This window comes from Brassica napus, chromosome C4, assembly GCF_020379485.1.
Source record: "Brassica napus cultivar Da-Ae chromosome C4, Da-Ae, whole genome shotgun sequence".
Classification (NCBI taxonomy): Eukaryota; Viridiplantae; Streptophyta; class Magnoliopsida; order Brassicales; family Brassicaceae; genus Brassica; species Brassica napus.
The window spans coordinates 48,082,671-48,097,883 of record NC_063447.1 but is presented as its reverse complement, the minus strand read 5'-3'; the positions used below and the strand labels follow the sequence as shown (position 1 = coordinate 48,097,883).

The 15,213-nt window shown below is 33.6% G+C and overlaps 2 protein-coding genes across 2 annotated transcripts; one reads left to right on the top strand and one right to left on the bottom strand.

Annotated features, from left to right (window-relative positions):
• Nucleotides 1-600: 600 nt before the first annotated feature.
• Nucleotides 601-2,881, top strand: LOC106429358 (cyclin-D2-1). Its single transcript, XM_013870109.3, has 6 exons — nt 601-1,179; nt 1,434-1,520; nt 1,612-1,710; nt 1,781-1,976; nt 2,074-2,201; nt 2,290-2,881. The coding sequence occupies exons 1-6, from the start codon at nt 874-876 to the stop codon at nt 2,539-2,541; spliced, it is 1,068 nt and encodes a 355-aa protein (XP_013725563.1). The 5' UTR covers nt 601-873; the 3' UTR covers nt 2,542-2,881.
• A 6,343-nt stretch (nt 2,882-9,224) lies between these two features.
• On the bottom strand, nt 9,225-11,043 carry LOC125586319 (GLABRA2 expression modulator-like). The gene is made up of 4 exons (XM_048756317.1): nt 10,617-11,043; nt 10,438-10,539; nt 10,083-10,354; nt 9,225-9,584 (listed from the first exon to the last, which is right to left on the bottom strand). The coding sequence occupies exons 1-4, from the start codon at nt 10,894-10,896 to the stop codon at nt 9,396-9,398; spliced, it is 843 nt and encodes a 280-aa protein (XP_048612274.1). The 5' UTR covers nt 10,897-11,043; the 3' UTR covers nt 9,225-9,395.
• Between the last annotated feature and the right edge of the window lie 4,170 nt (nt 11,044-15,213).

Here is a 15,213-nt window from a genome sequence, read left to right as displayed (position 1 = left end):
CAATTTCAAAATGTAATTAAGTTTCTCCTTCATATTTTATTTATACCATAGTATGACATCTCTTTTTAGACGACATTTCTTATGGAATAGCTAAAATTTCCGTGGTTGTACATAAGGGTTTTTATGATTTGGTATATATTGTGAATTGGGATGGAGGTTTTGTTAGGGATTTTACGGATGGAATCCACATTAACGCTCAGAATATATTTAGTTTCCAGTTGGTTACTAACTTTCTGTTTCCAAGTATTAATATGATTGATTATCGATGTCAAAAAAAAAAAATATATATGATTGATTATCAAAATTCATGATATATGAATGGTTGAAAATTAATTTGGCGAATTGATTTAAAAATTATTCTAAAAAGGCAATAAATATTTAAGAAAATCAAGGGCAATATCTTACTAGAAATTTTGTTTGAATAATATAGATAAATTATTAAAAATTATAAACCAGAAATTGAAGTTTTAACCATAATCCGTTTAAACTGGAATTACACATAACTCAAAATAAATTGCAGACGCAAAGTTGCACATATTGTCCATACAATATCTTTATGTTAATGAATACTAGTATTTAATACATTTCCAAAATGTGTCTGTAGTGTATATTCTGTGTATCACATTTCGACTCTACGCAGAGTGGACTCTCCCCTCTCTACCCTAAAACACACTCTCCCACTTCCTCCTCCTCTTCCTCTTCCATAAACCTCTCTCTCTCCTGCCATGAAAATCGCAGCTCTTGACATCAACTCCTCACAAATCTCCCTTCTTGATCACTTTTGAGTTTTGTCCGAACGCTCTGAAACTTTTGAGACCACCAAATAAACGATAAAGAAAACGATTGAAACACACATAACAAAAGATCAAACACATGGCTGAGAATCTCACTTGTGGAGAAACCAGCGATTCATGGATCACTGACAACGACGATGAAACCATCATCCCTGGCGGCGGGTTTACGAACGATAATCACGAACTTTTTAGTAAAGATGATAACTTTAACCGCGACGGATCAATTCCGATGATGGGTTCTCCGTCATCGCCGAGAGAGGAGAGAATCAGAGAGATGTTGGAGCGAGAGGTTGAGTTTTCGCCAGGAGATGAGTATCTCAAGAGGCTGCGTTCTGGGGATTGGGAGTTACGTCTTAGAAACCAAGCTCTGGATTGGATTTTAAAGGTTTGATGATTTATTCCTTTTTTGATCTTTTATGTCAAAAAACATCAAATCTAGTTTTGTCTGATTTTGAGTTTCTTGTCTGATCAGTTGATAGATCAGTTTAAAAGAGGCTTTCTGATGATTAGATGTCTTGAATTGGAAAAAAAAAACACACACTTTTGAGATCTTCTCATTAGATTGAGATTTTGATCTGTTTGAGTAACTTGAGTGTTTTGTCTTTAATGCTTATTATTGTTGTTGTTGTCTGAAAACAGGCTTGTGCTCATTACAATTTCGGAACGCTGTGCATATGTCTTTCCATGAACTACTTGGATCGGTTCTTAGCATCCTATGACTTGCCAGTAAGTAATATTCATTCTTCTTCTTTGCTTTTCTCTTGGATTGGTTTTTCTAATTACTAATTGCGTGTGTGTGTCTGTTTGGATTGCATAGAAAGACAAGACTTGGGCTCTTCAGTTGCTAGCTGTCTCTTGCTTATCATTAGCAGCCAAAATGGAAGAATCAGATGTGCCTCAAACTGTTGAATTACAGGTGCAATACACATTAATAACTCAGACCTTGTAACAGTTTAGTGAGTCTTGAAATGTTATTGAATGAGCAGGTGGGAGATCCCAAGTTTGTTTTTGAGGCCAAAACGATTAAAAGGATGGAACTTTTGGTACTCAACACTTTGAATTGGAGACTGCAAGCTCTAACTCCCTTCTCCTTCGTTGATTATTTCATTTACAAGACCAACGGTCACGTTTCAGAGAATTTGATCTATAGATCGTCACAGTTCATCTTGAACACCACTAAAGGTGCGTTCTTTGTTTGATCAGAAGCAAAGCTATAACAGTCTTTCCATGTTTGCAACTAACTTGCTCTGTTTACTGTTTGAAAAAAAATTGAATGCAGCAATTGAATTCTTGGACTTCAGGCCTTCTGAGGTAGCTGCAGCCGCTGCAATGTCTGCTTCCATTTCCGGAGAAATAAAGTGCATTGATGACGATAAGACGTTGTCTAATCTCACATATGTCAAACAGGTAAAACCCATCTGATGTATTGTTTCAAGTTCACACATTTCATCAAGTGATGGAATCTGATCAATGGCCCATTGTCCTTGTTTGTCAGGAGAGGGTGATGGGATGTTTGAGTCTGATGAGGAGCCTCACAGGGGACAATGTGCCCGGAGCTGCTAAATTATCGCCGCAGCAACCGAGATTAACGGCAAGAGTGGTGCCAGTGAGTCCAATTGGAGTGTTGGAAGCAACATGTTTGAGCTATAAGAGTGATGAGAGAACATTCGAGTCATGTACCAATTCCTCACAGAGTAGTCCAGACACCAACAACAACAATAGCAACAAGAGGAGGAGAAAACAATGAGAGAGGAATAAAGTTTATACTATTGCTTTTCAACACCAAACCATTAAGGGTCATGACATTTGAGGTTCTTTTCATTTTTGGTTTATTCCTTTTTTCACATAAATTTCTTTTTATTTCTCTCTTTAATTTCTTATCTTCAATCAAGAAAATTGGATTGGAAATAAGAGTTTTGTGAGAGAGAGAAAAGAAAAATAAAGAGGGATCTGTAAGGTGGCAGTCAATAAGTCATTATTGAGGATGATGAGGTTCATGTTCTTGCTCCAAGGGATTATTTTTTTTGCCATCATTAAGATAAAAAATGTATGAAAATAACAAAGATAAAGAGAATTAGTTTTTGAGATTTTTGTTTCTTTCGTATTCAAAGGTGACCCTAAATCTAGATATCCCAAATTTTAAAATCATATATTTTGGTTTATTTTGATTATATAAACGAAAATGTTTAATCATATATAAATCTAAAAGTTATATATCTTTTTTCATCTAAACTGCTTTTAATAATGAAATTTTTTATTTATTTTTATAATGTATAAAAGCTTAAAAATAAAATTTCAGAATACTTTCAAACATAATTTTTTTGGTTTCATGTGATCAAACTGAGTCGGTATTAACTTTTATTTTCCTGGTTTGAGGAAAATATTTAATTGGTTTGGAGGAGAATTGCATGTTTTGGGGATTGGAGAAGGGAAAGCCACAATGGGCCCTGTAAAGAGGTGTTAGTGGGCCCACTAATTTTTGTATTGACTATGCGACCGGTCAACATCTCTTCTTGCTCTCTCCTTCCTCGTGTTCAGAAAAAAACTAATATTCTGAGCACAAGAAGAAGCCTTGGGAATCTCCTCTGTTACTTTGTCATAGTATTTATTTTTGACATTATATATTCGTAATTCGTTAAATAATTTATATCTTACATATTCTCTTGCAGCTTAATATTATTAGTATAATCAAAATAGTTTAACGTGATGGCTACCCACATACGTACATCTTCCAAAGTACTCAAGTACATATAAACAAAATGTGTACTACTAATTTTTTCTTAATAAGCAACAAGTTTTTGATGAATGGATTATTCAACGGTTACATTACATGATTAGTTAGGTGGTAAACCTGAATCACCAATTACTTTCATTTTTGATGAATGGATTATTCAACGTTTACACAAAAGACAAATACTTTCATTTTTGATTTAGTTAGTGTGATTAGCTTCATTGTTTTGATCTTGCAAACTTGAGACGTAGTAAAATATTCCAGATAGGAAAAAGTGTGGTTTAACAACTCTAGATAATATATTTGTTTAAGAAAATCATATTTAGGTAAACAATTTAAGTAGTTAGATCGAGATGGGTGTAAAACGAGATGAGCATCTTCTTGGGGGGGGGGGGGTTAAAAGTATCTATATGCATGTTTGTGTGCAGAATTAAATTTCTTCACTTACTTCCATTATGACAACTTTATAGCTACTGTACGACCGTATTAAAAAGATTAATTACTTGCTAGTTGCTCGTACTAGAGGTCGACCCTTACCATATGAGACTGTATATCTAGTTAATGAGCTTAATATACTAGTAACAAGTTTCGAGATTAGTAAAAAAAGCACTCAACCGACTTCATTATTGTTCTTGTATGAACATTAGCTATTAGCTACTACTCTCTTCCTAGACATTATATATGTGTCAGTTTTTATGGTTTAGTAGTCAAGAATAACAAATGTGATCAAACAACCTCTAACAACACCAAATACACGTTACATTTATATACTCCGATCCATCAAACATTACCACTTATTTGTTTATACATTATAAGAGTCTTCATTTTAGTTTCGAAAATTATTGGAAGTTGTAACTTCACAACATCATTCAAAATAATTGGTTGGTTTAAATTAAACACCAAAAATGTGTACGAGATTCTCCTCTCATTGCAGGTTTCTGTTGACGAGAGTATACTCTATAGTTGGCGACAACATATTGGTATGATCAATATTTATGGGTAGTACTGAACATTAATTCTAGTTTTTTCTATACTTCTCAGTGATATTTTTCTTCGCATTTATATAGTTTATTGTGTATATTCACATAAATGGACCTATTCTTGTCCATAACAAATTTCTAAGTTAATCAAGTGTATAAAAATGATTTCTACTATTATCATTATTGTCCCCACCACCCGAGTGCAAATCTGTAGAACGCATGTTGTTGATATTTGTATAAATGTATATGTAATCTGTAAAACAATTTTCTTTATAAGCGACAGTCCTGATATGATTGTCATTTGAAATATTTTTATATAAGTGCGTATGTGTATTGTAACAGCAACTAACTGGTCATGTATTCATGTGCATGATGTCAGAGAGGTGTTTTTGATTGATAAGAAACAAAATAAATTAAAACGACACATCTTTCAAAATTTCCTAAATAAAATAAAGATCCAAAATTTTGGAACATCTTACTTGGCTCTCTTTGTATACTTGAATGTATGTAATATATGTAAATTCATAATAATAAACAAATTCAAGAAGCATAAATTTTTTTTAACGCTGATTTATTATAATATTACAATTATGATATGAAAAAAATTAAATAGACGATTCGACAACCGACAATACTACCTGCGTATGAGAATCTAGCCTAACTGAATCACCTGAACCGTCCTATGAAAATCCATTCCTGACCAGATTTATTTGTCCCATGTTGAAGATCTCTTGTAAGTCTTTTTTTTGTAGTCTGCATAATTGTTAAATAAATCATTCTCTCCGGGATTTGAAATCTAGATTTCTTGTAATCTGCATTCTTGTAGGATTTGAACCCCAAATCTGAGTGTAAAAGTCTTTAAACCTTAACCAATAGTCTAGTGCTTGGTTATACTCATTATAGACTAGTGAGTACATTTTTTCTTTTTGGTTAATTTCACAAGGGAATCGAATCTAGTTTGATATCGTGATTTCAGACATAACTTTTAACTTTAGTGTTCGGAATAATTATACATTTCGGTAATCTATATAAACTGTATTATATTTTAATATTTATAAAATCTCTAATGTAATGTATATATAAGCTATAATGTAATGTAAGTTGCTGCATGCGGCGTGCCTGGTCACTTTTCTTAATTACAAACTTAACTAACTATTTTATTGATTTTGGAATTTATTTAATATTCTCGACACACAAATAAGACACTGCACTTTGTCTAATCATTATGTACTAATAAATTTTCATCAGCTTATATTATGCAAATGGAATCCATGATATAAACCGATTAGGATTAGTTTAAAAAATAAAATACAGGATAAGATATAAACAACAAATTTAAGATATAAGTTTTTTTCAATGACATGTTTTTTAAAGGGAGAATTTGGGTGATATCTAAGTTTGGTAGTTTAATTAAGCGCAGGTCAATGATTTTGACATAATTAATGAAGTAACAAATATGTCTCTTTTCATCCGGTTATAACTCTCTCTCCTACAAGTAGCAGGTGAAAGGAAGAAGGTAAGTCTACGTCGTCCATGTAAAATATGTGTATTTATCGGTGACAAATGATAAAGAGTGATGTTGAAACCAACATATGTGGCCCACAATTTATGTGACCTTTGCATAACTTACAAAAGAAAAAAGAACCACATCACTTTAATTTTTTACCACATAAATAAACATAGATAAAAGAAGATGAATCCATGAAGAAGTTAATGCTTACCAGATTGCGTGTATACTATTCTATCTCGGTTACGCATGTACTATTGCATCTCACTCAAACCTCTACTGAAAATTATACAAAACACACCACTGATTAATAAAGCTAAACCCTAATCAAGAAAGCATAAACCAAATAGAATGTATATAATATGGTTTACTATACACAAACCTCTACTTAGTAAATCTAAACCCTAGGCAGAAACCTATAAACCCAAATACAATCTATAAATTGTTTTCTAATATTGGACACTTGAAGGCACACTTACTTGATTAGCAAGTTGCATATCTTCTATTCCATATAGTCTAAATAATATAGTAAATGAATGTTTCAAATAATTAATTTTTTCCAGTGATGTATCCATAGTATGAAATGCAAACAGCAAGCTCTCCCCACCCGAAAAAATACAAAAATACAAGACATGCCACTGATTAGTAAAACTAAACCCTAATCAAGGAAGCATAAACCCAAATAGAATGTATATAATATGGCTTGCTATACACAAACTTCTACTTAGTAAATCTAAACCCTAGGCAGGAACCTATAAACCCAAATACAATATATAAATTGTTTTCCAATATTGGACACTTGAAGGCACACTTACTTGGTTAGCATGTTGCATATCTTCTATTCCATATAGTCTAAATAATATAGTAAACGAATGTTCCAAATAATCAACTTTGTCCAGTGATGTATCCATAGTATGAAATGCAAACAGTAAGCTCTTCCCACCCGAAAAAATACAACAATACAAGACAAGCCACTAATTAATAAAACTAAACCCTAATCAAGGAAGCATAAACCCAACTAGAATGTATTTAATATGGTTTACTATACTCAAACCTCTACTTAGTAAATCTAAACCCTAAGCAGGAACCTATAAACCCAAATACAATCTATAAATTGTTTTTCAATATTTGACACTTGGATGCCATTTACTTGGTTAACATGTTGTATATCTTATATTCCATATAGTCTAAGTAGTATAGTAAGCAAATCTTACAAATAATCAAATTTGTCCAACACTCGAGAAAAATGAATTTTATATTACAATCAATCACACAAAATTACAGAGAAGAGAACTATCAAATTTGAAAACATGACATATTATTATATATTTAAGAAATAGTATAGAAATATGTCTCAAATAGTATGATACCCTTACATAAATAAGTACACTAAAATATATATACTATACTATTCTTTTCACCGTATATAGTATGGATGGAGAGTTCATCTTCTTCATTTCTTTTTTTTTAGACATGTTAATGGTGACACACATTTACTAGGCTCACAATCATTATTCTTCATCACCCATATAAAGTTCGTCTTCATCTCTTTTCTTTTTCCGACAAGGCGACATTATTACTGATCCGCCGTCGTTATTCTTTACCACTGTTATTAGAAAACAAAACTAGAAACAAAAACAGAGTATTAAAGTAAAAGCATGATTGTAAGTAATCAATGATTTAAGATAAGAAGAAAAAAAAATGAAAGAGTTTTTGTGTCTGCTCACTGTAATCCTTCACCATGAACACAATAGAGTTTTTCGGGAGGCGTTACACATCTGAACAAAATTGATCAATCTTTCTAATATTTACTAATAAAAATAATATTTAAAGATATGTGTGATTATTAAAAGGTATGACTAACAAAGGGACACGAGTAACATTGCCACGTTAACTATTATTAAATTTTGGTTTTTGTTTGTAGGTTTCTCCAGTTATTCATGAGGGCAATATGGCTATTATTTATAAAAGAAAAGCGGTGTATCGGTGAGTTATGATATTTAGATAGCTAGTGAATTATTAATTGTTTGAATGTTATACGGTCCAATTCTTTTTTTTTATTATTATTACTATACAGGAACTTACACTAGATTGAATAAGATCTCTGACTAATATCCACAAGAAAGATTTTGGTTCTCGTGAACATTAACTTGTTATAATTTTATTCTTATGAAACCTCTTCATCAACTTTTGATCACCACATTCGCAGATTTAATATTCCGAAATTAGTGATTTACTTATGCTATTCCTTAAAGGGAAAAGAAAAAAAAAGTAAAATGGGGGATAAAGGTTAAAAGAAAAAACAAGGTCAAAATGTAGAAAGTTGAAAAGCCTGTGAGAGTGCATGTAGAAAATCGTTCCACATGTGATAAAAGAGTGATCAGTGTGGGGGACCTTTCATAAACTTACCCCAAGCTTCACAGAATTTGAGCCTCTCTTTGCTCTTTGGCCCTCAGTTTCTTGCTTTTCCCCCTTTGTCACGCTCAGTTTTTTTTATTTTGATTCACGTTTTTGTAGTTTTGACATATTCATTATAGGAATCTATTGAGTTCTGCTATCATTGCCATGTTATGTGTGAGTTGTAGTCTTGTAGACTATGGAAAACTAATAATATCGCATACATAAACTACCTTGGTAAATTTATTTAATGAAAGTAACTTACAGTTAAATTTATGTAGAAAATTGTCATTGTTTCTATGTATACTATTAACGATTCAATTCTAATATTAAAATTCGAAAGCGAAAAAAGGTCCCTTTTTTTTTTTTGTCAGGATAAAAAAAAGGGACCATTTACCAAAATTCAGGTGGAAACTGATGAATCATAGAAGTTAAGGACCACATTATGGTACTACAGATAATTTTGAAGTAGAGAAACCGTGAACAGAATCAGGAGAGGTGGTTAAAAAACAAAACAAAAAGTGGTCCTTAGTGATGGTGAAACACATTTGAACTGTACAAGTTTGGTAAGTGATTCAATGAAACCAATGCTTTGAACTAACTTCACTGGTTTTCGATACATCAAAATAAGGAACCAAGAATGCTATATATACTGATGATTTCAAGAACTCAAAGGCAGTTAGGAGTCTTACATTTTGACTATTACAATAAGTTGCAGCATACACACACACACGTCATGGTCTTTCTCAACGCCGTTATACAGCAATCAATATAACACCTAATGGAACGATATGGCACAAAAGACAGACATAATATAGCAAAAAGAATTTTAGAGATTATATATTTGATGCAAATAATGTTAATCGAGTCTTCTGTAATCATAATAACTAAGCAAAAAAAAAAGAAAAAAAAGAGAGAGTATCTCAATCATCAATAGGCTTAAAATGGTCATCAAAGAATCCACCAAGTGTGTGTGTATCAATCACTCACACTGACCGTAAACCACTGTCTTGCAAAGATTCTTGCAGAGAGGTGACAGCGCCTTCGTAGTTCAAGAAACCCATGAACCAGAACTCATGATTGTCTACCGAAATCACCTGTATGTATTTGTCGGCAGGATTCACTATGCTTGCTGATGGGTTCACTGCTTTAAGTTGATGTAATGGTATAACTACCTGTTTAAACAAACAAGACACCAAAAGTGTTAATCAAGCAGAAGTTTATTGAAATGTATAAAACAAAGAACAAGAGATGAAAGCTGACGCTCATCGTAGCAAAGTTTATTGCACTGACAAACTGATGCCAACGAGTGTTAGTTAAGCAAGTTTACTGAAACGGGTAAACGATTTAAAGTGATGCTAACTTATTGAATAGTTTAGAGGTAACAAAAGATGAAAACCGATGCTGTCGCATTACTACTCTCACAAATCCTACACAAAATGAATCACTCTTAGGAAGCTTATTAGTTGATGCTACTAACAATTAACAACCCATAACGAGGCATTGTCTTAAGCATCTAGCAACGATGAAACAGAGGAGTGTTTATTTATAATTACTGGAGTAAGTTACAATGCACTAAATCTAAATAAGACAGCTCATCCTAGAGGCTACTACAAACAATTCATAACTAGGCATTAATTCTGATCAGACAAGAAGATATATGGTGTTATTACCTTGTAGTAGCTCCATTGGGTTTGACCATCATTTTTGTAAGATAAAGGGTTGTCACTAGAGTAAGCAAGCTTAGCAGTGGATACATAAAGAACTCCCATAACAGGGCCAGCCGAGGTGGACAAGTAACATGCAAAAGAGTTCAACAGCTCTTCTTCTGGATCGGTCTCAAAGGTTTGTCTGAAAATCTTCTCGTACCCTCCTTCTGCAATAACCTTGGTACTCTGCGCAATTCTTCCCATAGCAGCATCGGCAAAACTCGGAGCAGTCCTCACTGGTCGAGACATCACTCAAAAGTACAAACATCATTCAGACAAGATCCCATTGTTGTAATAAAAAAAAAAAAAAAGAACTTACGATGCTGCCACGTGTTCCCGGCGAGGCTCTCCGTCTTCTTGGCAGCTTCAGCAACTTTCCTTCCCCATCTCCCTAGCGCTCCTTTCACAGACTCCATCGTATCTGCTCCAATTATAAAAAAAAAAAAAGAGATCAAAGTTTAAATCTGACCGTTACGAAACCTAATGTACACTCTTAACCTTTTAACGAAGTCTCTGGGGGAGAACGAGCAATGTACGGATTAGATCCGGCCGGGTAAGACGAATGATCCGGTTCCTGAGACCCGGAAACCAATTCGGGGCTCCAATGGACGTTTTTCTTCGATCCAGTTCGAACCGGCGGTTGCGCCGCTGTTGGGTCGCTCCCTTTCATCTCGATGCTCGCATTGCCGCCTCCCTTCTTCTGTCCTTGATCCGCAGCTTTCGGATCGACGATCGGCTGCGCAATCTTCACTTCGATATCTGACTTAGGCGGCTCCATCGTTCGAAAATGGCTTCTTCAGGGACGGATCGTGGCGCGTCAGGTAATAATCGTTGAGACGGAGTTTGAATTTTTGTGCAAGGCATTGGTGAGAAAATGAATAAAATATTTATTTATTTAATTTGGAGAGCTTTGGAATAGAGAGGACGGGAGGTTACCGGGAAGACAGGTGACGAACCGTAACAAGTGATTGGCATTTTTAAGCGGCTATGAGAGATTATAAACCGGATTTAACCGATGGTGGATTGATTGTCACGTCTTTCTCTACGTTACATGAGACCATAATTATTGATGTGGTACATTGATCATTTTGTAACATAACTAAAATGTAATGCAATATTGTCAACCAGGGAAAAAAGAAGAAATTTAAAGGTTTGAAAGAGATTGTCTGGAGTTTGTTTAAATTTCTAAAAAAAAAAAAAACTCCCTCAACCATTTTTTTTTTTTATTAACCTGGAAGTATCTCGGGTCTATGGAAGAGCCCAGACTAATCCCCAAGTGGATGTGCAGCCCACAGATAGACCTTCTCTCTGGATATGCAAATGGACCCTAAAGCATAGGTTCATATCCGTGCGGGGTGTCCAGAAACATCATGAGGTAGTTCCCTCTAACAGGGTTCGAACTTGCAACCTAGGAGCAGGAAGGAGCCCGTCCTTACCATTCGTCACCCATTCAATCTTTGTTAGCTTTGTAAGCAGGACACTTTCTGAGAGATAATTATAAATATCTATAACTTTAATCTGACCCAAAAAAATTAAAAATATATATAACTTTAATCATGAGTCCATGGCTGGTAGTAAGGCGCGCCATGTTCATTTCTGCATAAGACTAGTATTAAGTTTAGTTCTAGGTTTGGAACAAATGTATATTGTTTTAAAAAAAGGATGGTGCTATGTCAAGTCAGGGTATTTAACAGTCCAAAATATTAATGTAGCAACCAAAATTTTAAGACAATAAACGGAACCTTAACACGTTTAAGAATTATACTTCATGTACTCTAGAGTTGTACCAGTGAGTGAGATTAGTGCATATAGACATCTTGAGGCAGATCGTTTTTGCCTCTAAATGTACCTTTTTAATTGCTTATCCGCATATAACAGGCGTTCTCAGCCAATACATCGGTTTCATACGTTGTTTATTCAACTGCATTTTTATTTTTTTGTAGTCAATTTCCCTATAAAATCTTAAACAAGTTATGTGCAGGTTAAAGAGATTAAAAAAAAAACATTTTGGGCTTGACAAAAAAAAAACAAAAATTGTTAGCTTAAGCCACCGTCCACCAAAAGCCAAGGGCTTGTAACTAGTTCTATGAATTAAATTAATTATATAATACTACTTTGGTTAATTAGAAAATATGACAAGGTCAAGGTTTCCAGGAAATAAAGATTCAAATTATACATTTCTCACGAAGATACAATTAATATAAGGTCAAACAATTTTGTAACTTAAGTGAAATACTTTGTTAGGTAGATTTCAAATTCTAATTAAGTACTACTCCATCCGTTTCATTTTAATTGTCGTTCTAGATTTATGCACACAGATTAATAAAACATATGATTTTGTATATTTCCAAAAGAAAAACACAATTATCTATACACCTAACCATATTTCAACCAATAGAAAAATAAAATAGAGAATCTTAATAATAAATTTTGCATTGAAACAATAAAACGACACTTATTTTGAAACGAATTTTTTTCCTCAGAAAGACAATTAAATCGAAACGGAAGGAGTGGTAACTAAGGATTTCAAACTGTAATACTCTCTCCGTTTCAGTTTAGTTGTCATTGCACAGTAATTTTTTTTGTTTCAAAATAAATGTCAATGTATAATTTTAGTGTCAAATTTATTATTTTATATCTCAATCTATTTTTCTATTAGTTGAAATGTGGTTATGTTTATTATAATAATATTTTTATATAATAAATATACAAAACTAAATATTTTTCTAATTTGTGTGCATACATTTAAAGTGATAACTAAAATGAAACGGGGGATACCAATTAGAAGCACTAGAAAACGGGAATGTGTGTTAAGCGGTTTCCATATGTATAATTAGAAGCATTTTCTTAAAAGACGTGAAACACTAAATTTTTATCTTTATGAAACAAAGAAAGTATATCAGTATATATGGTATCTAAAATGATAACTTTTAAACAATAATAATTTAATAAAATCAATTAATTTTGTGGAAGTTTACATTTTTTTCATAAAAATACAAAAATAAAAATTTTCTTCTAAAACATCTATTTTTGTGAAACGAAGGGAATATATATTAACTCTCCTAAATATTAATTAAATTAACATTAAGTTCATTAACTAACATATGACAGCTTCGTCCACCCTCTGCCCGCGTGTATACAGTCGAGATGTACCACAACTTTTCAACATAAACAATTATAATACTTTTATAAGAAAAGGTTAAATCCATGAGACAAGACATACTAATTATGAATCTTGTGAATATAGCTCGGGCTTCGGCAATACTGATGGGCCGGAAGCAATGTTATTATGACTTGGACCAAGAACACGCAGGCCCACTCCAGCTAAAGCACCTGATCACATATAAATATATTGTTAGTATGGTCATCAGGTTAAGCCGTAGAAGCACAAGCAGATTGTTACAGAGCATACATCAACAAGTATTCATATCAAGGGGAAATGCAAGGGGAAGGAGACAACAATACAAGATCAATAGCTTAGGCTTAAGTCTAGTTGATCTAAGGGTTTTGTTGTATTCTCTTGTGAAGAGTATTTGATACTTGTGTAACAAACTATCTAGAACACTAATTTGGTGTCTCTAGAGTCTCTTTTGATCTAGTGGATTTTGGAAGTAGGAGTTCTCCCACGAGACATACTGCGCCGAGGGCCGGGAACTCGTTAAATTGACTGTGTCGTTACTTTCAGTTTAAACCTAGATCTAAGACAAACTTGAAACCTAAGTAACCTAAGCTAAATTCTTCTACTAGTGGTATCAGAGCTTCCGGATTATTAAGGCTACTTAGGAGAGAGAGAGACAAAGTCATATCCATTACCTATTCGATTAGGCATGGGCGTTCGGGTACCCGTTGGCGTTCGAGTCGGATTTTTCGGGTTTTAGGATTTTCGGGTTTACGCTCCTAGGTCCCATACTAAAATTTTATTAGTACGGGTCGGTTTCGGATAATAACACTTCGGGTTTGGTTCAAAATTGTATTGCGTCCTAAAACCCATAAAGTAATCATATATCGTACGGATTCAGGTTATATCGGTTCGGTTCGGATATAACCGAAGTAAAAACAAAACTTTTGAAACAAGACATAAAGAAAAACATCTAAATTAAATAAAAATTAATCTATGACACATAAAATTGATAAAATAACAATAAAATGTTAAATCAAACGTGAAAACAAACATCATTTGTAAACAATATGTATTGTTTTATAGAGAGTAGCCTTTTTATTTCAATGATCAAATGATAAAATACTTATTTATAACTAATTGTGTACTTAAAGCATTTATTAAGATTTTAATATTTATTATTATATATCATATTGCCACAAATATTTAATTTAATAATTGAAATACTTATATATATTTCAAAATATTTATATTGACTATTAATTTCGGATTTTTCGGGTTACCCGTTCGGGTTCGGTTAATAACACTTCGGGTTCGGATATTTTTTATACCACCCTACAAGACCCGTTCGGGTATTTTTACATTTCGGGTCGGATAACGGATCGGGTTTTTCGGTTCGGGTTCGGTTCAGATTTCGGGTTCCGGATTTTATGCCCAGGCCTATGTTCGATGGTGACTTCGAAGGAACGTGTGGATATTGATCGGTTCGAGGGTGATGGTAATTTCGCCCTATGGAAGGTGAGGATGCTTGCTCACTTTGGAGTGCTTGGACTTAAATCCATTATCACTGACGAGAAGCTTCTAAAGGAGGGACCATACGCAAAGGATGAACCCGAGTCTGCCATGAAGGACTCGGGAAAGGGACTTGCTGGAATTGTTGACCCTGCACCTGCGATAATCAGAGAAAGCCAAATACCTGATTGTGCTGAATGTTGGGAACAAGGTACTAAGAAAAATTCAACATTGTGAGACTGCTGCTGCAATGTGGAGTACACTGAACAATCTCTACACAGAGACTTCCCTACCCAACAAGATTTATCTACAGCTCAGGTTCTACACTTTCAAGATGGTTGACTCAAAATCTATTGATAAGAATGTTGATGACTTCTTAAAGCTTGTAGTAGACTTAAAAAATCTGCAAGTTGAAGTATCAGAGGAGGTTCAAGCTATTTTACTGTTGAGTTCTCTACCTGTTAA

What these genes read in the sequence shown, in the direction of transcription:
- LOC106429358 (XM_013870109.3), top strand. Translation starts at nt 874, where the DNA reads ATGGCTGAGAATCTCACTTGTGGAGAAACCAGCGATTCATGGATCACT. An exon ending in CTCTGGATTGGATTTTAAAG is followed by an intron (nt 1,180 to 1,433) that starts GTTTGATGATTT and finishes GTCTGAAAACAG; the next exon opens with GCTTGTGCTCATTACAATTT. An exon ending in CATCTTGAACACCACTAAAG is followed by an intron (nt 1,977 to 2,073) that starts GTGCGTTCTTTG and finishes AATTGAATGCAG; the next exon opens with CAATTGAATTCTTGGACTTC.
- LOC125586319 (XM_048756317.1), bottom strand. Translation starts at nt 10,896, where the DNA reads ATGGAGCCGCCTAAGTCAGATATCGAAGTGAAGATTGCGCAGCCGATC. An exon ending in CGGGAACACGTGGCAGCATC is followed by an intron (nt 10,355 to 10,437) that starts GTAAGTTCTTTT and finishes TGTCTCGACCAG; the next exon opens with TGAGGACTGCTCCGAGTTTT. An exon ending in CCCAATGGAGCTACTACAAG is followed by an intron (nt 9,585 to 10,082) that starts GTAATAACACCA and finishes TTGTTTAAACAG; the next exon opens with GTAGTTATACCATTACATCA.